At 43.8% G+C, this 25,359-nt stretch overlaps 1 protein-coding gene across 1 annotated transcript; it reads left to right on the top strand.

Annotated features, from left to right (window-relative positions):
• The first annotated feature begins 10,374 nt into the window (after window positions 1-10,374).
• Window positions 10,375-22,828, top strand: LOC139558006 (zinc finger protein Eos-like). Its single transcript, XM_071373377.1, has 8 exons — window positions 10,375-10,473; window positions 13,207-13,261; window positions 13,773-13,874; window positions 14,167-14,460; window positions 14,727-14,894; window positions 20,384-20,542; window positions 20,769-20,891; window positions 21,016-22,828. Exons 2-8 carry the CDS (start codon window positions 13,222-13,224, stop codon window positions 21,966-21,968), a joined length of 1,839 nt encoding a protein of 612 aa, XP_071229478.1. The 5' UTR covers window positions 10,375-10,473; window positions 13,207-13,221; the 3' UTR covers window positions 21,969-22,828.
• The last annotated feature ends 2,531 nt before the right edge of the window (window positions 22,829-25,359 follow it).

Genomic DNA, 25,359 nt, shown 5'->3' with positions numbered 1-25,359 from the left:
AACAAGTATTTAATACACTGCCGATTTTGTAGGTTTTCCTAATTACAAAGCATGTAGAGGTCTGTAATTTTTATCATAGGTATACTTCAACTGTGAGAGACAGAAAATCACATTGTATGATTTTTACGTAATTAATTTGCATTTCATTGCATGACATAAGTATTTGATCACTTACCAACCAGTAAGAATTCCGGCTCTCACAGACCTGTTCGTTTTTCTTTAAGAAGCCCTCCTGTTCTCCACTCATTACCTGTATTAACTGCACCTGTTTGAACTCGTTACCTGTATAAAAGACACCTGTCCACACAATCAAACAGACTCCAACCTCTCCACAATGGCCAAGACCAGAGAGCTGTGTAAGGACATCAGGGATAAAATTGTAGACCTGCACAAGGCTGGGATGGGCACAGGACAATAGGCAAGCAGCTTGGTGAGAAGGCAACAACTGTTGGCGCAATTATTAGAAAATGGAAGAAGTTCAAGACGACGGTCAATCACTCTCGGTCTGGGGCTCCATGCAAGATCTCACCTCGTGGGGCATCAATGATCATGAGGAAGGTGAGGGATCAGCCCAGAACTACACGGCAGGACCTGGTCAATGACCTGAAGAGAGCTGGGACCACAGTCTCAAAGAAAACCATTAGTAACACACTACGCCGTTATGGATTAAAATCCTGCAGCGCACGCAAGGTCCCCCTGCTCAAGCCAGCGCATGTCCAGGCCCGTCTGAAGTTTGCCAATGACCATCTGGATGATCCAGAGGAGGAATGGGAGAAGGTCATGTGGTCTGATGAGACAAAAATAAAGCTTTTTGGTCTAAACTCCACTCGCTGTGTTTGGAGGAAGAAGAAGGATGAGTACAACCCCAAGAATACCATCCCAACCGTGAAGCATGGAGGTGGAAACATCATTCTTTGGGGATGCTTTTCTGCAAAGGGGACAGGATGACTGCACCGTATTGAGGGGAGGATGGATGGAGCCATGTATCGCAAGATCTTGGCCAACAACCTCCTTCCCTCAGTAAGAGCATTGAAGATGGGTCGTGGCTGGGTCTTCCAGCATGACAACGACCCAAAACACACAGCCAGGGCAACTAAGGAGTGGCTCCGTAAGAAGCATCTCAAGGTCCTGGAGTGGCCTAGCCAGTCTCCAGACCTGAACCCAATAGAACATCTTTGGAGGGAGCTGAAAGTCCGTATTGCCCAGCGACAGCCCCGAAACCTGAAGGATCTGGAGAAGGTCTGTATGGAGGAGTGGGCCAAAATCCCTGCTGCAGTGTGTGCAAACCTGGTCAAGAACTACAGGAAACGTATGATCTCTGTAATTGCAAACAAAGGTTTCTGTACCAAATATGAAGTTCTGCTTTTCTGATGTATCAAATACTTATGTCATGCAATAAAATGCAAATTAATTACTTAAAAATCATACAATGTGATTTTCTGGATTTTTGTTTTAGATTCCGTCTCTCACAGTTGAAGTGTACCTATGATAAAAATTACAGACCTCTACATGCTTTGTAAGTAGTAAAACCTGCAAAATCGGCAGTGTATCAAATACTTGTTCTCCCCACTGTACATGGCAGAGAAGTAGAGTAGGATGGTCGTCCTCAAAATATTGAGGAAAAGTTTTTAAAAAACCTGCAAAATCGGCAGTGTATCTCCCCACTGTATATACGTATATAAACTCACCACGGGCAAATCTAGCGCTCAGTGTAAACTCACAAAAAATGTGCTAGTCATGCACAGACCCAGGCCACTTGCTTCCATGTTGCTGATGATGTGGGCTCCATCACATGATCTTCTCAGTGCAGAACAGTAATTAACTGTATTGTGAAGTATCTTTCATTTGGAATGCTAAAGGATAATATTTAGGCCTACCTGCACATTAATGCTGTGGAAAGACTTCCTATTCACATAATCTCCTTCATTTACTGAAGGAGCTGTGATAGGAATATGAGTGCCATCTATGCAGCCAATCACACCTGGAAACCCTAAAATATATCACATGAACTGATTAGTGCTTCAAGTCTCAAAGCTTCATACTAAATAAATTATTGCTTAGACTGATACCTGCAATTCTATGGAATTCTTCTTTGAGTCTTGTGGGTCTGTGACTTGGGAACACCACACGTGTACAGTAAACGTTTCAGTGCAAGAGTCACATTTCTGACAGCCCGACAGACGGTTGCCTTGGAAATATGCTCAGCGTCACTGATGTTATATAGAAAACTCCTGTTGTCGAAAAAAAACGAAGTGCAACAAAAAGTATTTCTTCCGAACTGTGTCATATGAATGATATGAGGGCTGGGAATATTGTTCCGGTGAATGATCGATTGTGCAGAAAAACGGAAATGCTCAAACAGATAATCATCAGGGAATGATAAAACATCCAAGCGGGATCTGATCACCCTCTCCCGACTGAGATTTCTGCGGAGTATTTGTGCTTAAATATCAACTGGCTCTTCAAGAAAAGGACACGCCATGTCTGACACCTCCTTCAGTCTGCATGTCTGACACCTTCAGTCTGCATGCTTCAGCTAAAGAAGAGGAGAAACTCAGGGTTAGTTGAAGAAAACCTGCCAGCGAGCAGGTTAGCTTCACGGAGTATGTTGCCATAGTAACTGACTCAGCGTTAAACTGAACTGGTTTTGTGAAACCGAAAACCCAGAGTTTCCTTCAACTCTGAGTCGACTAACTCTTGAGTTTTCACTAAACCCGCTTTCTGAAACAGGGCCCAGATGTATGTCCTTGAACCGATTACTTTAAAATCACACACAGACGAAGTTATAAGGATAATTTTGTTGCTAATTGTAGCCTGCAGTACCTCGGTCGGCCTTCAACTTGAGATACTCAATGAGAGGTTGGCAGTACTGAGCTAGCCTGCAATGTCCCTTCCTAGAGTAGCTGAAACTGCGCATGGAATGTTTCCAAAAACTCCTCCACAGATAGATGAGAGAACATAGTAGAACATCTTTGACTCCTCCATGTGATAATAACGGCGACACGCTAATAACACTTCCACTTCCTTTGACAATAAACAAAAACACAAATAGACAAAAACAACAGACAACTTAACATTTATGTCACGCCCTGACCTTAGAGATCCTTTTTATGTCTCTATTTTAGTTTGGTCATGGCGTGAGTTGGGGTGGGCATTCTATGTTTTGTGTTTCTATGATTTTCTATTTCTATGTTTTGGCTGGGTATGGTTCTCAATCAGGGACAGCTGTCTATCGTTGTCTCTGTTTGGGAACCATACTTAGGTAGCCTTTTTTCCCACCTGTCTTTGTGGGAAGTTGACTTTGTTTAGGGCACATAGCCTTTAGCTTCACGGTTTGTTTTTGTAGTGTTTATTGTTTTGTTCGGCGTCATCTTTTATTCAATAAAAGAAAATGTACGCTCACCACGCTGCACCTTGGTCCTCCTCCTTCAACAGCCGTGACAGAACTTCCCACCACCAAAGGACCAATCAGCGTGGTAGAGAGGACTCCTGGACATGGGAGCAGATCCTGGATGGTAAGGGACCCTGGAGGCAGGCTGGGGAGTATCGCCGTACAAGGGAGGATCTGAAGGCAGCTAAGGCGGAGCGGCAGCGTTATGAGGGAACACGGCTGGCAAGGAAGTCCGAGAGGCAGCCCCCCCCCAAAAAAAAATTGGGGGGCACACGGGGAGTGTGGCTGAGTCAGGTTGGAGACCTGAGCCAACTCCCCGTGCTTACCGTGGCGAGCATGTGACTGGTCAGGCCCCGTGCTATGGGGTGATGCGCACTGTGTCTCGGTTGAGCATTCATAGGCCGGTGTGCTCGGTGCCAGCGTCCCGCATTTGCCGGGTGGAAGTGGGCATCCAGCCAGAACGGGTTGTGCCAGCTCTGCGCTCGAGACCGCCAGTGCGCCTCCACGGCCCAGTGTATCCGGTGCCTCGGCCAAGGAAGAAGCCTCCTGTATGTCTCCCCAGCCTGGTGAGTCCTGTGCCTGCTCCCAGAGCCAGGCCTCCTGTGTGTCTCTCCACTCCAGAGATGGCCTCCAGCCCGGAGCCTCCAGCGACGGCCTCCAGCCCGGGGTCCCCAGCGACGGCCTCCAGTCCGGGGCCCGCAGCGAGGGTGCCCAGTCCGGGGCCCGCAACGAGGGCGCCCAGTTCGGTACGAGGGTTCCCGCACCAGAGGTGCCACCAAAGTGGGGAGAGCCAGCGGTTGACCGGGGTCTGTGTCGCGCACCTGAGCCGCCGCGGATAGATGCCCGCCCAGACCCTCCCCTATAGGTTTAGGTTTTGAAGCCGGAGTCAGCACCTTTGGGGGGGGGGGGGGGGGGTACTGTCACGCCCTGACCTTAGATCCTTTTTATATCTCTAATTTGGTTTGGTCAGGGCGTGAGTTGGGGTGGGCATTCTATGTTTTGTGTTTCTATGATTTTCTATGTTTTGGCCGGGTATGGTTCTCAATCAGGGACAGCTGTCTATCGTTGTCTCTGATTGGGAACCATACTTAGGTAGCCTTTTTTCCCACCTGTCTTTGTGGGAAGTTGACTTTGTTTAGGGCACATAGCCTTTAGCTTCACGGTTTATTGTAGTGTTTATTGTTTTGTTCGGTGTCATCTTTTATTCAATAAAAGAAAATGTACGCTCACCACGCTGCACCTTGGTCCTCCTCCTTCAACAGCTGTGACAATTTACATAAAGTTGAAGTCGGAAGTTTGCATACACTTAGGTTGGAGTCGTTAACTCGTTTTTCAACCACCCCACAAATTTCTTGTTAAAAAACTATAGTTTTGGCAAGTCAGTTAGGACATCTACATTATGCATGACACAAGTAATTTCTCCAACAATTGTTTACGAACAGATTATTTCACTTATAATTCACTGTATGACAATTCCAGTGGGTCAGAAGTTTACATACACTAAGTTGGCTGTGCCTAAACAACTTGGAAAATTCCAGAAAATTATGTGATGGCTTTAGAAGCTTCTGATAGGCTAAGTGACATAATTTCAGTCAATTGGAGGTGTACCTGTGGATGTATTTCAAGGCCTACCTTCAAACTCAGTGCCTCTGCTTGACATCATGGGTAAATCAAAAGAAATCAGCCAAGACCTCAGAAAACAAATTGTAGACCTCCACAAGTCTGGTTCATCCTTGGGAGCAATATCCAAACGCCTGAAGGTACCACGTTCATCTGTACAAACAATAGTACGCAAGAATAAACACCATGGGACCACGCAGCCGTCATACCGATCAGTAAAGAGACACGTTCTGTCTCCTAGAGATTAATGTACTTTGGTGCGAAAAGTGCAAATCAATCCCAGAACAACAGCAAAGGACCTTGTGAAGATGCTGGAGGAAACAGGTACAAAAGTATCTATATCCACAGTAAAACAAGTCCTATATCGACATAACCTGAAAGGCCACTCAGCAAGGAAGAAGCCACTGCTCCAAAACCACCATAAAAAAGCCAGACTACGGTTTGCAACTGCACATGGGGACAAAGATTGTACTTTTTGGAGAAATGTCCTCTGGTCTGATGAAACAAAAATAGAACTGTTTGGCCATAATGACCATTGTTATGTTTGGAGGAAAAAGGGGGAGGCTTGCAAGCCAAAGAACACCATCCCAACCGTGAAGCACGACGGTTACAGCATCCATGTTGTGGGGGTGCTTTGCTGCAGAAGGGACTGGTGCACTTCACAAAATAGATGGCATCGTGAGGCAGGAAACTGATGAGGATATATTGAATCAACATCTCAAGACATCAGTCAGGAAGTTAAAGCTTGTTCGCAAATGGGTCTTCAAAATGGACAATGACCCCAAGCATACTTCCAAAGGCAAAATGGCTTAAGGACAACAAAGTCAAGGTATTGGAGTGGCCTTCACAAAGCCCTGACTCATATCCTATAGAAATTTGTGGGCAGAACTGAAAAAGCGTGTGCGAGCAAGGAGACCTACAAACCTGACTCAGTTACACCAGCTCTGTCAGGAAGAATGGGCCAATATTCACACAACTTATTGTGGGAAGCTTGTGGAAGGCTACCCAAAACGTTTGATCCAAGTTTAACAATGTAAAGGCAATGCTACCAAATACTAAGTGTATTGAGTGTATGTAAACTTCTGACCCACTGGGAATGTGATGAAAGAAATAAAAACTGAAAGAAATCCTTCTCTCTACTATTATTCTGACATTTCAAATTCAGAAAATAAAGTGGTGAGACTAACTAAGACAAGGACTTTTTACGAGGATTAAATGTCAGGAATTGTGAAAAACTGAGTTTAAATGTAGTTGGCTAAGGGGTATGTAAACTTCCGACTTCAACTGTAAATAAAGTCCACCTGTGTGCCATCTAAGTGTCACATGATCTGTCACATGATCTCAGTATATATACACCTGTTTTGAAAGGCCCCAGAGTCTGCAACACCACTAAGCAAGGGGTCCCATGAAGACCAAGGAGCTCTCCAAACAGGTCAGGGACAAAGTTGTGGAGAAGTACAGATCAGGGTTGGGTTATAAAAAAATATCTGAAACTTTGAACATCCCACGGAGCACCATTAAATCCATTATTAAAAAATTGAAAGAATATGGCACCACAACAAACCTGCCAAGAGAAAGCTGCCCACCAAAACTCACAGACCAGGCAAGGAGAGCATTTGTCACGCCCTGACCTTAGAGATCCTTTTTATGTCTCTATTTTGGTTGGTCAGGGCGTGAGTTTGGGTGGGCATTCTATGTTTGGTGTTCTATGTTGTTCTATGTTTTGTATTTCTATGTGTTTGGCCTGGTATGGTTCCCAATCAGAGGCAGCTGTCTATCGTTGTCTCTGATTGAGAACCATACTTAGGTAGCCTGTTCCCACCTGTGATTGTGGGTAGTTGTTTTCTGTTTTGTGTGTATACCTTGCAGAACTGTTCGTTTGTCGTTTTGTTGGTTTTTGTTCCAAGTGTTTCGTATTATTAAAAGTAATATGGACACTTACCACGCTGCACGATGGTCCTCTTCTCCTTCTCCCGACGATGTTCGTTACAGCATTAATCAGAGAGGCAACAAAGAAACCAAAGATAACCCTGAAGGAGCTCCAAAGCTCCACAGCGGAGTTTGGAGTATCTGTCCATAGGACCACTTTAAGCTGTACACTCCACAGAGCTGGGCTTTACAGAAGAGTGGCCAGAAAAAAAGCCATTGTTTAAAGTGCACCAAAAGGAATGTGGGAGACTCCACAAACATATGGAAGAAGGTACTCTGGTCAGATGAGACTAAAATTGAGCTGTTTTGCCATCAAGATAAAAACTATGTCTGGCGCAAACTCAACACCACTCATCACCCTGGGAACACCATCCACAGTGAAACATGGTGGTGGCAGCATCATGCTGTGGGGATGTTTTTCATCGGCAGGGACTGGGAAACTGGTCAGAATTGAAGGAATCATGGATGGCGCTAAATACAGGGAAATTCTTGAGGGAAACCTGTTTCAGTCTTCCAGAGATTTGAGACTGGGATGGAGGTTCACCTTCCAGCAGGACAATGATCCTAAGCATACTGCTAAAGCAACACTCAAGATGTTTATGGGAAACATTTAAATGTCTTGGAGTGGCCTAGTCAAAGCCCAGACCTCAGTCCAATTGAGAATCTGTGGTATGACTTAAAGATTGCTCTATACCAGCAGAACCCATCCAACTTGAAGGAGCTGGAGCAGTTTTACCTTGAAGAATGGGCAAAAATCCCAGTGCCTAAATGTGCCATGCTTATAGAGACATATCCCAAGAGACTTGCAGCTGTAAGTGCTGCAAAAGGTGACTCTACAAAGTATTGACTTTGGGAAGATGAATAGTTAGGCACGCTGAAGTTCTGTTTTTTTGTCTTATTTCTCGCTTGTTTCACAATAAATAAAAAAAATGCATCTTCAAAGTGGTAGGAATGTTGTGTAAATCAAATGATACAAACCCACAAAAAATCTATTTTAATTCCAGGTTGTAAGGCAACAAAATAGGAACACTCTCCTCTCCAGAGGGAGTAGGACGAACGGTCGCCAGGTAAAGTTCCAGTTGTAGAAGGAAACCCTGACACCCAGCCGCCGTTCCATCATACTCCCGTGGGAGCGCCAGCCGAAGAGCCCCGGAGCCGGATGCGGTAGCAGGAACAGGAGGTGCTGGAGGAGGGGGTGCTGGAGATGAGGTGGGAAGGCCACTCCTCTCCCATCGATCCATCCTCTCCATCATTTGATCCATAGCAGAACCAATCCTGTGGAGAACACTGGTATGATGGAGGACCCTTTTCTCCATCGATGGGAGAGGAGATGCGGCTGCTCCTGCTGATTCCATTTGTGGTGCGGGATTCTGTCACGCGGGACTAGGTGGGTGCAGGAATCAGACGCAGAGAGAGTTCCACTGGGGTATAGTGCTCTTTACTAAGGCACACACAAAAATGAAGCCCAACAATACAGGGCGCAGAACATACAACTTGACAACCCAAAAACCACAGGGTGTCAAGTGTAAGAAAGAAAATTACACCTCAGCCTACAATGCACACACGTAACAAAATAAAGACAATCCCGCACAAAACAAGGGCGGGTCTACCTACTAAATATAGGGAAGCTCATTAACCGAAAACAGAACACAGGTGAAACTAATAAGACAAAACAAACAGACAAACGAAAAAGGGATTGGTGGCGGCTAGTAGGACGGTGACGACGACCGCCGAGCACCGCCCGAACAGGTAGGGGAGCCAACTTCGGCGGAAGTCGTGACAAAGGGGGTGAATACTTTCGCAAGCCACTGTAAGATACTATTGATGTGTCTGCCTTTGGGGCAGTTACAATAGCGTTACAATAGCATACATACATTCCCGTCATATACTGTTGATGCTGCTGGTTGGCTCTATTTGCCATATATCAATTAGCATGCCCTTCTGTGCCCACCTCATACTATGTAAATGTTTTGCGTTTCAGCTGTTATCAGTGAATGAGGCAGCTTTATGGAGGAGATAACAATTAACTACACGTATCCCTGGCAGCAAGATGGAAAAGTCCCAGAATGTGTTTATACAGATCCAGGAAGCCTATCAGATTCTGCTCAGAAGCCTCTATTGAAATAAGTGATTTTCCTCCTCGACCCTTGTCAACCCTGCAATGCCAATGACGTGGCTTATAGCTGGTTTCACTAAAAGGATCTACAGTCAGCCCGTTATTCGAGTCATGAAATGTACCAAATATATGGATGAACATACTTTACAGGGAGTTGTAACATGACTAGTATACTTCATTTGAACACCAGAGCAGCTCACAGAACATACATTGTGTAGGGGGTAGTCTTGGTGGTGTTAGCTGCCATCTTCTGGTAGAACACCTATGGATTGGGAATGCTTCACTCTTCACAGTATAAATTATTAAGTACATTCACACAGTTAATTACCTTTCATTCAAATCTGTTGTCAATTACCTGCCTCCTTTTTTATCATCAATTGCATCACCCTAATGATTGACAATGAATGCACTAGTAGTAGCTTAAAGTGCTGCATTACCAACCACACCACACATGGTTGATGCACAAATATTTAGGCTAGTTTTTGGTGGCTGAATAAATCAGCTGTTTCTCACATTATTACGCATCTATGTTTTCGGCAATCACTGGCTGATGATCAGGTTATCTGTTGTATTTTCGCCCGGTATCCCGATCGTCACTAGTTACCACAGCCCCAAAGTCTTAAACCCGGTATATTTCTACTTTACTTCATTGAGTTTATTTTTACAAGGACAGTGCACATTAATGAACGTTTCAGTAAAAGTGCCGGTTTTAGCCAGCCGGCTAATTTTCAACCCCATGTCCCTTGGCAAGCTATTTAAATAATTACAATAACAATACAAACAAACAATGAGCAGTGAGCACATGCAGAGCAACATATGACAAGCAACCCGTAGCATGCAGACAGACAGCAATAGCACAAAAAGCAACACAACAAAATGCAAAAAACAGTATTTACACATCTCACAAACTACACACAAAATCGGATTTGAAACCTAACCCAAACCCTAATCACACTGTTAAGCTTATACCAAACCCTAACCTTAAATCAAGACCAAAAAGCACATATTTGTTTTTATGAATTTTTACGATAGTCCCTTTTGACTTTGTGGCTGTAGTAACTAGTGGAAACACTATCCCAGCATGGGCCCGGAAGTTGTCTGGGATTCCCGATTTCCACTAGATAACACAGGCACAAAGGCTATATCGTAAAAATTTATGAAAATACAAATGTGCTTTTATTTTTAATTTAAGGTTAGGGTTAGGCATAAGGTTACTATGTGGTTACGGTTATGTTTAAAATCTGATCTTAAATAGATATATTGTAGAAATAGGCGGGATGTATGACTTTGTGGCTGTGTTAACTAGTGACGACCGGGATTCCCAGGTAAAAGAAGATTCCGGATATGCTGCCGTCGTCAAAGATATCAACAAACAGATATTCTGACATTTAAAAACGACAAAATAGTCTTTCACCAGGTAAGGAAGATAGTGATGCATTTGCTAACAATGAAGGTATGACATGAAAAGTGACATTTTGGCAAGGATGTGTTTCGGACTAGTTTAGATGTATGGCATTTGTCGGGTGGTGGGTGCCATAGCAACGGCTCAGAAGAAACAGTATTGCTAGCTTGACGTGTCATTTTCGGATGGGGAAGTTCCCATCTAACGAGACGAATGTCTCCCATGAATATGATTGGCACACCGCAGCGGCGGTACAGGCGCCTGTAGCTTCTGTACCGCCCCTGCTCATATCTGCGGGAACTAGCGGTGCTGCGGGTTAAATTGAAATAATTTTGGCAAAATTTTCTTATAAAAAATTATTCCCCCCAAAATGGTATTACTCCTGTCTGGACAGACATAAATAAAAATGTCAAAATACTACACCCGAGAGCATCATTTATATACAGAGGATCAATAGCGTCTAGCTTCTTGGTTAAGGGCTTGTAAGTAAGCATTTCACTGTAAGGTCTACAGACCTGTTGTATTCGGAGAATGTAACAAATACAATTTGAGGGTGGGTTAACCTGTGGGTTAAGTTTTATCACAAGCACTTACTGTCAGGAAGGCCGATTCTGAGCAAACAGCACTGTTTTTCAAAGTAGGTTATCTTGAGATATTGGCACAAGCTCATTTGTCAGCACAGGTGAGTAGCCTATGCTTTATCTTCATCATTGGGTGAGTCAGTGTCACTGGAAAGTTAATAGACTAGTGCAGCCTATACTGTGTATGTACTAGTCTATAAAATTAACTTATATATATGTGTGTGTATATGTGTGTGTGTTTCCTTTTGTAAAATGTGGCGCCTGACACGCTATCAATAAATTAGGATTTTGGCCAAATGAGCCACATTTACATGTTCTTAAAAACAGCCTATAACAAATTACAAAAACACTATTCCTTGTGTTTCGATGTGTAGCATATGCAAAACTTTATAGCCTATTGTTTTATTGGTTTTTACTTTCCTAAAACAATACTTGTCCACCTCACTGTTCAGCTGTCAGAGATTTGAGCACTAAATGCATCAGCGCATTGTATGCATAGGCCTATAGGCTGTATGATATTACTATAAAACAAATATAAACAAAGAGAAGCTTAGGCCCAGAGAGAGAGAGAGAGCGAGAGAGACCGGCAGCATGCTACAACACCAACATGCGTTTCTTTATCCTTGTCAGATAGGCTATACAGATATCTGCTAAACAGATATAGACATACAGAAGGAGGCTATTTCGTAATTTTTTTTATCCAAATATTTTTTGAAAGATAAGCATTATATTGTTTGCTGGTGCACAATGTCTTCATATCATAGGCCTGCAGTGTAAGCTAAAAGCCACACCACACCAAACCTTCACAAAAGTTTCTAAACTTTATTAGGGTAATATCAAAGGAAGTCAAGCCATTGTTTATAGAGAAAATACGAGCAGGATATTACTGTATAACAGCAAACACAACGTTACAGTTGGAACTTAATTTGGCCAAAGCAAATGGCTCAACAGAATGAAACCAAACACTTGCGAACTGGTTTAAACCTTCACAAAAGTTTTGAACAGGCTAGATTGCAGCAACAACCAAAAAAGACTAGTGCCAACTGTAACCCAATAAATGATAGCAATAGGCTAATGATATTTATTTTACAAAAGGCTTACTTATAACTAAAACTAAATACGGGGCACACAATTAAAAATACAGATTTAACTTAATTTAGACAACAAAAATGCCAACAAAAACAAATTATGTTTTGCATATTTTAAAAAACTGGTTTAGATTAATAAACAGGCCTACAATAATAACAATGATATACAATAATAATAATGATAAAACAAATTATTATAAATAAGAAAAACTAAAAATTAAGTTAAAAAATTGTATCCTACTTGCATTTGGTCATTTGTGTGGTATGAAAAAATATTCTACTAATGTCTTCTATCATGTAAATGACATAGAATAGCATGAAATGCATTTATAAAAGGCCTGTGGAAATCCTAAAAATGTGTCTGCTCAACTGTATGTCACTACTCAAATGTGATTATAGATTCTGTCCCCAACTCGCCCCGAAACTCAAAACATCTTCCTGCGGCTATGCCCCTTTTGTCTACTGCTCCAATGTCTACTTTTGCTAATGGATGATTGGTTTTACGATGGCCCCGTCAGGCTCACTCAGTAACCAAAATGTTACCTTTGTTTCTGATTAGAATATCCATGCAATATTTAAAATATATGAAACTAATGAAATGTTATAATTGATATACCTACCATGATGATAAACCAGAGAAATGTGATCAAACATATACCCCACATTTCCTGGGTATGTGTAGGTGTAGGAGGGAGGGCAGTTCAAGCAGTTACTGACTATAAATGTTGATCTTCTCATATGTGCATTTCCTGGCAACTGAGGATAGGTGAATCTAGATAGACTAGAGCAAAGTACCAGTTAGACACACAATACAAAGACTCGTGTGAAACAATTTAATACTGCATTTATTGCAGCTTTACATTGGGCTTCAGACATATTTGAACCAAAATAAATATACTGCAAAGGATACATTTAACATGGTGAGCATCATACAATGGTATCCAAAATGGCATTTTTTGTTTTGTTTTAAAACAGGTGGGTGTACTTAAGATAAGATGAAGATTGTTGTATGCTAGGATATCTCATGAGTTGGACCATATCTTTGCTCTGACTTGTCTGTTTTTGTCTCTGTGCCACAGGCAGCTGGTGAGAGAATGAATGCTGATGACTGCAATGGACATTCATATATGTCAGGTAAGCAGAAAACTAAAAGTATTTTAAAGACTGGATAGATTAGAGAGTTTAATAGTCACATGTACAGGGTTGCAGATGTAATTACAGGGTACAGTGAAATTATTGACCTCCGAGATACAACAATGCAGGACAAAATGAAATAAAACATTACCAATATAATAAAAATGGATAATAATATAAGTAATAATATATACATATTAACAATGTAATGATGGGGACAGGGAGAGCAGGTAGCTGACTAGTGGTGGCTATTCAGCAGCCTGATGGTCTGGGGGTAAAAGCTATTGGCCAGAGTGACAGTTTTTGCCATGATGCTCCTATACTGCCCACGTCTGAGTGATGGAAACGGGGAGAACAGGCCATGGCTCGGGTGGCTGGGGTCGCTGATGATCTTCTTGGCCTTCCTGCAACACCTGGTGTTGTAGGTGTCCTAAAGGACAGGCAGTGTATCCAGTATAATGACATAAAACGGCATCAAATGTCCCAACATTACATTGTGTTCACTTCACAGCCAGTGGAGGAGAGACAGCGACGGAGCATGGTGATTTCTGCGGAGGTCTGAGGGTTCTGGCCGTGAGAACTCAACAGTCCTCTCTCAACCAATCTCTCAGTGGTCAGTCATCTTTTTAAGTCTCTTATCTGTGATCTACAGTATATAACCTATTGAATGTACTGTATAATATATCACATGCAAAACTGACTGAAAGTTATAAAGAACACCAGCAGTTATCTCACTTGAGGAATTATTTCCATATGATACATTTTGGTATTTCAATTTATAAAGATTTACTTCATTGCAATAAAACAAAATACATTTCCCATCCCTTTCCCTATACCGTTCCATATGCTAAGTTATGATGAAGGTTTTGAACAAAGTGTCTCTCCCCTGTCTCCACTCTACCCAGTGAACTCTATTAAGGTAGAGGAGGACAGTGACAATGAGCCTGTTGGTGCTCTACAGCCAGAGAGGAGAAAAGGAGAGAGAGATGACAGAGAGGACACAATAGAAGAAGGGAGTGGAGAGCTGGGAGGAAGGGTGGGTCCAGGGAGTGCAGGAAGTGGTTACGGGGAGCTGGCCAGTCCTCAGCCTGCGTCCCCTGGTCCCATCCGACTGCCCAATGGGAAGCTCCAATGTGACGTGTGTGGAATGAACTGTATCGGGCCAAATGTACTGATGGTGCACAAGCGCATCCACACAGGTGAGGCCAGATAAACAGACAGCAGAGTAGGTTGAAAAATCCCCCTAGAAAACAACGGGCAAGTTTCTATTCAGTTTCCTGAACTGAAAACTGTATTGACCCCAACCCTGATAGGAGGTCTTTGTGTTCCTCATCAACATGAACCCTTTGACTTTTCTTTACATGGTGTCTATATGGTCCATACATTTTGACTGAATATTGCTCCACTGCTTTGTTCCAAGGTGATAGTAGGATTTGGAAAAAAAGACTGCCCATGTTGTTGTCAGGTGAGCGTCCGTTCCAGTGCACCCAGTGTGGAGCCTCCTTCACCCAGAAGGGGAACCTGCTGCGTCACATAAAGCTGCACTCTGGAGAGAAACCCTTTAAATGTCCCTTCTGTAACTATGCCTGCCGCCGCCGGGACGCACTCTCTGGACACATCCGCACACACACTGGTAAGACACAGTAGCCTGCTTTCTAATATCAAGCCAGGAAACTGGTAAGACCATTTGGGCTCTAAGTGGGCTCAGTGGGACCAGATGGGGAATAGAGCTGCTACCAGCCGCAGTCCCACTGTGTTGTGTAATTACAATGTATTGTAATAGCGAGTCATCTGTTTTCACAGTGTCTTCAATTCAATAATTTTTTGGGGTCCAATTGGATTTAGAACAACAAAATCATATATTTCTTGCAAAAAAGTCCATTCATCTCTCTAGAGTGGGGCTCAGAGGAAATAGACAAATATCTATTGTCTTTACAGGAATGTACTTTACCACACGTGCAAAATATGACATTTAAAAGTATTCAAAACAGGATGTCCTGTTGGTGTTTTTCAATTTAATGAAGACATGCATTCAACAGGTGTTGATAGAGACAGGCAGAGCATGGTGGGCCTGCTGTTCTGAACAAATAATTTCAGTTTCAAAGAAAAGCAAACTTGCAAACCTCAGATTTCGGCGAAATGACGTCAGTCTCTGACTGCTCGGTAAAGGTGGAACATTGCGGTGACAAGTTGGGTGTTTTAAAACGTCAAAGGTGTGGAACAGAGAACAATTTCTGGAATTCACAGAGAAGGGGGAGTCCATACCCATATGGAAAAGAGATATATATATATATATATATATATATATACACACACATTAAACAAGATTCTTATATAGGTTATATATATATCTGGAACATGTTAGTAATAGATACGGCAGCAAATACACTGAGAAAATTCATAGAAGATTCTTGTAATATATTACTTATATGGGTGGGTAACATTTACACATTAAAAAAAATGTTCCATGTATTATATAAATCAAATCTGATTGGTCACATACACATGGTTAGCAGATGTTATTGCGAGTGTAGCAAAATGCTTGTGCTTCTAGTTCCGACAATGCAGTAATATCTAACAAGTAATCTAACAATTTCCTAACAACTACCTTATACACACAAATCTAAAGTGGTGAATAAGAATGTGTACTTATAAATATATGGATGAGCGATGGCCGAGCGGCATAGGCAAGGTGCAATAGATGGTATAAAATACAGTATATACATATCATATGAGTAATGTAAGATATGTAAACATTATTAAAGTGGCATTATTTAAAGAGGCATTGTTTAAAGTGACTAGTGATCCATTTATTAAAGTGGCCAGTGATTGGGTCTCAATGTAGGCAGCAGCCTCTCTGAGATAGTGATTTCTGTTTAGCAGTCTCATGGCCTTGAGATACAAGCTGTTTTTCAGTCTTTCAGTCCCAGCTTTGATGCACCTGTACTGACCTCGCCTTCTGGATGATAGCGGGGTGAACAGGCCGTGGCTTGGGTGGTTGTTGTCTTTGATCTTTTTGGCATTCCTGTGGCATCGGGTGCTGTAGGTGTCCTGGAGGGCAGGTAGTTTGCCCCCGGTGATGCGTTGTGCAGACCTCACTACCCTCTGGAGAGCCCTGCGGTTGAAGGCGGTGCAGTTGCGGTACCAGGCTGTGATACAGCCTGACAGGATGCTCTCGATTGTGCCTCTGTAAAGGTTTGTCAGGGTTTTGGGTGACAAGCCAAATTTCCCCAGTCTTCTGAAGTTGAAGAGGCGCTGTTGCGCCTTCTTCACCACACTGTCTGTGTGGGTGGACCATTTCAGTTTGCCTGTGATGTGTATGCCGAGGAACTTAAAACTTTCCACCTTCTCCACTGCTGTCCCTTCGATGTGGATAGGGGGGTGCTCCCTCTCCTCTGCTGTTTCCTGAAGTTCCATCCTGAAGATCATCTCCTTTGTTTTGTTGACTTTGAGTGAGAGGTTGTTTTCCTGACACCATTCTCCGAGGGCCATCACCTCCTCCCTGTAGGCTGTCTCGTCGTTGTTGGTAATCAACCCCACTACTGTTGTGTCATCTGCAAAATTGATGATTGAGTTGGAGGCGTGTGTCGCCACACGGTCGTGGGTGAACAGGGAGTACAGGAGGGGGCTGAGCACACACCCTTGTGGGGCCCGACTGTTGAGGGTCAGCGAAGTGGAGATGTTGTTTCCTACCTTCACCACCTGGGGGTGGCCCGTCAGACAGTCCAGGACCCAATTGCACAGGGCGGGTTGAGACCCAGGGCCTCCAGCTTGATGATGACCTTGAAGGGTACTATGGTGTTGAATGCTGAGTTGTAGTCAATGAACAGCATTCTTACATAGGTATTCCTCTTGTCTAGATGGGATAGGGCAGTGTGCAGTGTGATGGCGATTGCATCGTCTGTGGACCTGTTTGGGCGGTATGCAAACTGAAGTGGGTCTAGGGTGGCCTGTAAGGTCGAGGTGATATGATCCTTGACTAGTCTCTCAAAGCACTTCATTATGACAGAAGTGAGTGCTACGGGGCGGTAGTCATTTAGTTCAGTTATTTTTTTTTAACATACGAGAGACATTGTCCCATATGGAAAAGATATAGAAGAATCTAACAAGATGATTATCTTCTACCTGGAACTTGGCAACAAATACACATACAACATGAATAGAAGATTCTTGTAATATCTGACTTATATGGGTGGGTAACCTTTAGACAGAAATATAAAACACATACGAGAGACATGTAAGGTAAGCTTTCTAAGGAGGAGGTGGAGGATGGGGGGGGGGGGGGGGGCAGTAGCAGGGAGGAGCAGGATGGAGTGGAGGGAGGAGCAGGAGGTGGAGGGGAGGAGGAGAAGGAGTGGAGGGAGGAGCAGGAGAAGGAGGGGGATGAGAAGGGGGAGGGAAATCTAGGTATAAATAGTATAATTGATGATACATAACTTGTAAAGTATAGTTAGATTTAATTTACCCTTTACAATGGCTCACTCAATAATCATTCTCACAATAGAACATTGGTAATAGTCAGTGACAGATTTTAAAGTTAAGCAGGGCTGGACTTGGTAAAAACCCTGGATGGGAGACAAAGGCATAGCTGTAGATTAATCAAATGTCCAGTAGGAGGTGCTGCACAGACTTAACCATGGAAACTCATACCTGAAAATGCACACTGAGTATACAAAACATGAAGAACAGCTGCTCTTTCCATGACATAGACTGGCCAGGTGAAAGCTATGATCCCTTATTGATGTATCTTGTTAAATCCACTTCAATCAGTGTAGATGAAGGGGAGGAGACAGGTTAAAGAAGGATTTTTAACCTTTGAGACAATTGAGATGTGGATTGTGTATGTGTGCCATTCAGAGGGTGAATGGGTAAGACAAAAGATATAAGAGCATTAGTCAACACCTTGTAGAGTCCATGCCCTGTTGAATTGAGGCTGTTGAATTGAGGCTGTTGAATTGAGGGGAGGTGCAACTCAATGTTAGGGAGGTGTTCCTAATGTTTGGCATACTCAGTGTATAAAAACAATACACTTTTGTTATAAAATTCATAGATGACTTATATAAGTCATATTTTGTCTCATATGTCATACAATATCCATGTAGGAAAGTGGCCACTTTCATATGTCATACAAGGCCAAACATACACCATTTCAATATTGATATAGAATATACAGTGGGGAGAACAAGTATTTGATACACTGACAATTTTGCAGGTTTTCCTACTTACAAAGCATGTAGAGGTCTGTAATTTTTATCATAGGTACACTTCAACTGTGAGAGAAGGAATCTAAAACAAAAATCCAGAAAATCACATTGTATGATTTTTAATTAATTAATTTGCATTTTATTGCATGACATAAGTATTTGATACATCAGAAAAGCAGAACTGAATATTTGGTACAGAAACCTTAGTTTGCAATTACAGAGATCATACGTTTCCTGTAGTTCTTGACCAGGTTTGCACACACTGCAGCAGGGATTTTGGCCCACTCCTCCATACAGACCTTCTCCAGATCCTTCAGGTTTCGGGGCTGTCGCTGGGCAATACGGACTTTCGGCTCCCTCCAAAGATGTTCTATTGGGTTCAGGTCTGGAGACTGGCTAGGCCACTCCAGGACCTTGAGATGCTTCTTACGGAGCCACTCCTTAGTTGCCCTGGCTGTGTGTTTCGGGTCGTTGTCATGCTGGAAGACCCAGCCACGACCCATCTTCAATGCTCTTACTGAGGGAAGGAGGTTGTTGGTCAAGATCTCGCGATACATGGCCCCATCCATCCTCCCTTCAATACGGTGCAGTCGTCCTGTCCCCTTTGCAGAAAAGCATCCCCAAAGAATGATGTTTCCACCTCCATGCTTCACGGTTGGGATGGTGTTCTTGGGGTTGTACTCATCCTTCTATTCCTCCAAACACGGCGAGTGGAGTTTAGAGCAAAAAGCTCTATTTTTGTCTCATCAGACCACATGACCTTCTCCCATTCCTCCTCTGGATCATCCAGATGGTCATTGGCAAACTTCAGACGGGCCTGGACATGCGCTGGCTTGAGCAGGGGGACCTTGCGTGCGCTGCAGGATTTTAATCCATGACGGCGTAGTGTGTTACTAATGGTTTTCTTTGAGACTGTGGTCCCAGCTCTCTTCAGGTCATTGACCAGGTCCTGCCGTGTAGTTCTGGGCTGATCCCTCACATTCCTCATGATCATTGATGCCCCACGAGGTGAGATCTTGCATGGAGCCCCAGACCGAGGGTGATTGACCGTCATCTTGAACTTCTTCCATTTTCTAATAATTGTGCCAACAGTTGTTGCCTTCTCACCAAGCTGCTTGGCTATTGTCCTGTAGCCCATCCCAGCCTTGTACAGGTCTACAATTTATCCCTGATGTCCTTACACAGCTCTCTGGTCTTGGCCATTGTGGAGAGGTTGGAGTCTGTTTGATTGAGTGTGTGGACAGGTGTCTTTTATACAGGTAACGAGTTCAAACAGGTGCAGTTAATACAGGTAATGAGTGGAGAACAGGAGGGCTTCTTAAAGAAAAACTAACAGGTCTGTGAGAGCCGGAATTCTTACTGGTTGGTAGGTGATCAAATACTTATGTCATGCAATAAAATGCAAATTAATTACTTAAAAATCATACAATGTGATTTTCTGGATTTTTGTTTTAGATTCCGTCTCTCACAGTTGAAGTGTACCTATGATAAAAATGACAGACCTCTACATGCTTTGTAAGTAGGAAAACCTGCAAAATCGGCAGTGTATCAAATACTTGTTCTCCCCACTGTACATACAAACAATGTATTTGTATCTTACCTGATTCTTACTAGATTTTTGTGCAAATAATCTACTTCTGCCATACAAGATTCATATTGTATTTTCATGCTTCTTTTCCATATGGTAGGCTAACGTCTAGGTCATGAACAAGTATTAAAGGGTGTAATAAAACTTAAATTATGCACAACTACATGTAACTTTTTATTTGACTTACTTTCAGAAATAACAAACTTTCCTAGGACACAATATCAATAGTCTGGTCATATTTTGTAGATCTCATTTGACCAAAACAGACCAAAAGAGAAGCATGCGTGACCCATTAACTGACCCATGAATTGCTGTGTTTCTGGGCTGCAGTGCCCTCTCTGACAGTGGGTAAACCTTACAAGTGCAGTTACTGTGGTCGTAGCTACAAGCAACGGATCACCCTGGAAGAACACCTTGAACGCTGCCAGAACTACCTAAAGAGTCTACAGAACCATCAGCCAGCACTCAGCACTGAACACACTGCACAGGGTAACATACACACAGACTCCTAATGTCAAATGTACAGGGTAACACACATTGACTGTCATCATCCACACAAACACAAGATTACAGAAATACACTTTGCTCTTTCATGTTGTGTTAGTTCAGTCTGAGCTCACTGGACAAAGTCACTGTGAACCAGAAAACACACATCTGTTTTTGCATTATGATGTCAATGTGTATTTGAACAGAGTCTGTTGTGTTTTGTCCCCAGATATGGAGCCGATGTCTGAGCCACAGGCTGTCCTCCAGCCGTCCACTAAGAAACTGTCTTTTATAGACAGACTGGTGAACACCATCACCAAACGCAAGAGGTCCACTCCACAGAAGTTTCTGGGTGAGTTTTCTCCTGTTTATATATGTCCATGTTCCTGAAGGTCTTGAAACCCAACAGTGCTATAACATGATGATAGTCTTATGAATCTGAGGTTGTCAACACTGATGTGCCCTTTTCTTTACAGGAGAAAAGCACATGAGGCTCAACGAGCCTGATATAACTTCTGAACTGTCCCCTGGTCCTGAAAAGGAAAAGGATGGGGATCTGCACTCTGCACCCAACTCTCACCTTGAGGGAGAGGCTGGTGCTGCAGGGTTAGTGGGGATGGGGGGCAGGTATCTCCACAGGTATGGAGGTGATGAGGACCCTGGGTCTGAGCCCCTTCAGCTGGCCCTGCCCTACTCTGCCTGCCTGTCTGACCCCAGCCCAGTCATCAGCTCTGTTTACAGCCACCCGATTCCTCTGGGTCCCCAGGTCAATGGAGCCGTAGGTGGGCGTGGAGGTGGGGTAGCGGCCAGGTTTGTGGAGCTCGCTGGACGGGAAGCAGGCGAGGGACACAAGGACATACCCTCAGGTCAGAGCCCCACGGTCAGCAATGGCTACAGCAAGGGCCCCAGCAATGGCTGCCATGATTTCAAAGACAAGTCCGACACAGAGAGCACAGCAGAGGAGCAGCAGAGCACCAGTGTTACAGCTCCAACCAGCAACTCCAACAACCACCACCTATTCCCTAACCTACAGTACGTAGCCCCAGCCCTGCCCAGCAGCCGCCGCGACCGCCGTCCAAACCCCAATCCCAGACACGCCCAAGACCCAGATATAGAGAGGGAGAGAGGGTACACCGACACCACTATCCCCACCACTGTGAAGGGATCGGGGAGCCCTGGTCCAGGGTCACCATCCATCTCCGGGGAAGCTTCTATACAGGTACAGGTGGTGGACGGGGAGGGACGAGCGGTGCGGTCATTCCACTGTGAGCACTGTCGCATGTTCTTCCTGGATCACGTGATGTTCACCATCCACATGGGCTGCCACGGATTCCACCAGCCTTTCCAGTGCAACGTCTGTGGCCACTGCAGCTGCGACCGCTACCAGTTCACCTCGCACATCATCCGCGGTGAGCACCAGGTGGGCTGAGGACGGGAGCACCAGGTGGGCTGAGGACGGGAGTGAAGGGGGAGAGCCGGTCCCAACTGCCCTACCCCTTAGCACTTCCCCTTCAATGTTTACACATCTGAAGGGTCTGGATAGGTATAACCAGTGTAGTGGTGGATCTGAAGGGTCTGGATAGGTATAACCAGTGTAGTGGTGGATCTAAAGGGTCTGGATAGGTATAACCAGTGTAGTGGTGGATCTAAAGGGTCTGGATAGGTATAACCAGTGTAGTGGTGGATCTAAAGGGTCTGGATAGGTATAACCAGTGTAGTGGTGGATCTAAAGGGTCTGGATAGGTATAACCAGTGTAGTGGTGGATCTAAAGGGTCTGGATAGGTATAAACAGTGTAGTGGTGGATCTGAAGGGTCTGGATAGGTATAACCAGTGTAGTGGTGGATCTAAAGGGTCTGGATAGGTATAACCAGTGTAGTGGTGGATCTAAAGGGTCTGGATAGGTATAACCAGTGTAGTGGTGGATCTAAAGGGTCTGGATAGGTATAACCAGTGTAGTGGTGGATCTAAAGGGTCTGGATAGGTATAACCAGTGTAGTGGTGGATCTAAAGGGTCTGGATAGGTATAACCAGTGTAGTGGTGGATCTAAAGGGTCTGGATAGGTATAACCAGTGTAGTGGTGGATCTAAAGGGTCTGGATAGGTATAACCAGTGTAGTGGTGGATCTAAAGGGTCTGGATAGGTATAACCAGTGTAGTGGTGGATCTAAAGGGTCTGGATAGGTATAACCAGTGTAGTGGTGGATCTAAAGGGTCTGGATAGGTATAACCAGTGTAGTGGTGGAGATTTCACTGTATTGCGTCCACATTACAAGGGAGTGGGAGTGAATTGAGACCGGCTGGGGGTGAAGGGGGTGGGTGGGGCGAGGGAAAGGCAGGGGTGTCTGCTTCTTTGAGGTGACATGGGCTGCTTGTTCTGCACCAGATTACACACAGAGAGACACCCATTGCCTTAACTGTTACATAGAAGTAACCCAGGATGATCTTGCTGTGACTGAGAGAAGGCATATTGTTTACAACTGTTAATGTAATGATGGAGTATGTGATCATGTGTAAAGGACATTTATGAACATGAAATATCCTGCCTTAGGTGATGTGGATCCTTCACTGTGGATGGTTACAGATTTTAACCATGGAGATTAAGAAGAAAGCTAATAGGGGCCTTATAATACTGGTGCAGATCAGACTGTTGACCCATGTCCAGTGAAGGATAGGACTCGACTGAGGTGGTCAGGTAGACGAGGCTGCTACATCTAATGGAGGATTGCACTTCTAGATTATTGGCTTGAATGTGATAATAGCGTGACGTGAAAAATACTTTTAGCTTTAGAGGGTATTCAATCAATCAATCAAATGTATTTATAAAGCCCTTTTTACATCAGCCGACGTCACAAAGCGCTATACAGGAACCCAGACTAAAACCCCAAACAGCAAGCAATGCAGATGTAGAAGCACGGTGGCTAGGAAAAACTCCCTAGAAAGGCAGGAACCTAGGAAGAAACTTAGAGAGGAACCAGGTTCTGAGGGGTGGCCAGTCCTCTTCTGGCTGTGCCGGGTGGAGATTATAACAGTACATTGCCAAGATGTTCAACCCCACCCACTTTGCCTAAGCACAGCCTCCACACCATTAGAGGTATATCTTCAAACCACCAACTTACTACCCTGAAACAAGGCTGAGTATAGCCCACGAAGATCTCCCCCACGGCACGAACCCGAGGGGGCCGCCAACCCAGACAGGAAGATCACGTCAGTGACTCAACCCACTCAAGTGACGCACCCCTCCTAGGGACGGCATGGAAGAGCACCAGTAAGCCAGTGACTCAGCTCCCATAATAGAGTCAGAGAATCCCAGTGTAGAGAGGGGAACCGGTCAGGCAGAGACAGCAGGAGCGGTTCGTTGCTCCAGTGCCTTTCCGTTCACCTTCAGACCCCTGTGCCAGACTACACTCAATCATAGGACCTACTGAAGAGATGAGTCTTCAATAAAGACTTAAAGGTCGAGACCAAGTCTCTGTCTCTCACATGGATAGGCAGACCATTCCATAAAAATGGAACTCTATAGGAGAAAGCCCTGCCTCCAGCTGTTTGCTTAGGAATTCTAGGGTCAATAAGGAGGCCTGCGTCTTGTGACGTACGTGTAGGTATATACGGCAGGACCAAATCGGAAAGATAGATAGGAGCAAGCCCATGTAATGTTTTGTAGGTTAGCAGTAAAACATTGAAATCAACCCAGCCTTAACAGGAAGCTAGTGTAGAGAGGCTAGCACTGGAGTAATATGATATATTTTGGGGGATTCTAGTCAAGATTCTAGCAGCCGTGTTTAGCACAAACTGAAGTTTATTTAGTGCTTTATCCGGGTAGCCGGAGAGTAGAGCATTGCAGTAGTCTAATCTACAAGTGACTAAAGCATGGATTAGCATTTCCGCATAGTATTTGGACAGAAAGTTTCAGATTTTTACAATGTTACGAAGATGGAAAAAAAATGTCAATGAAATCTTCTTGATATGTTCATCTATTTTTCCTCCTGAGATTGCACTGATAAATGACAATGCAATGCTTTAAAAAAATAATGACTTTGTATAGGAAGAATGCTCTTCACACCAGATGAACAGTGGATTTTTATAGGGTTTTATTTATGAAAAGGGGCCATCTACAGAACTGGGTCCTCTAATTGGTCTGTCCCTCTACACTTCAAATTGGTGCTGAATTGACCATTGTTAGGTCCTTGTTTGGTTAATCATGTCACATGACCTTTATTTAAAGCTTTTTCATCAAACTGTCCCTTTTCTTTTATGTCAGATGGTCCAGCACTGTCCTCAGACAATTGTCATCTAATTCTAATTTCTGGAAAAGGCTTAAAATAAAGGTTAAAATCCAGGTCATGTGACATGATTAACCAAAACCCAGGGCCCTAACCATTGTGACTAAGGTTATCTCCATCCTAATTTAGAGGTGACTCAGATGTGAACATCCACAGAATTGTGTAATTTCGCACTGAATGGTTCAGGAAACAAGGACAACGTCTTGATAGGTTGACTCCAGTTGCACAAATGGACACTGAGAATAGTACTTAAAATATTTCAGCCTATCAAAGATCATTTTTTATGAAGTTTATCACTTTTGTATAGTTATGTGAATATCTATATGTTGTAGTGTGACACATTTAGCATAGCCTTGGTAGATGTGGTCAGCTTCAGCTATATCCCAAATCTTGTCCAGCCACAGCACAAGCAACCCATTGGTCCAGAAAAGGTTACCTCCTGTGATTTTAAAGCAACCAAAAACCTCTAAACGTATTTGTTTCCCGTCGCAGTGTGGGGACTGGTGAACAATGTTTGAGACCAAATTCAGTATTTTAT

The sequence above is a fragment of the Salvelinus alpinus genome, chromosome 28 (assembly GCF_045679555.1).
Source record: "Salvelinus alpinus chromosome 28, SLU_Salpinus.1, whole genome shotgun sequence".
Lineage (NCBI taxonomy): Eukaryota > Metazoa > Chordata > Actinopteri > Salmoniformes > Salmonidae > Salvelinus > Salvelinus alpinus.
This window is presented reverse-complemented; position numbering and strand designations above follow the sequence as displayed.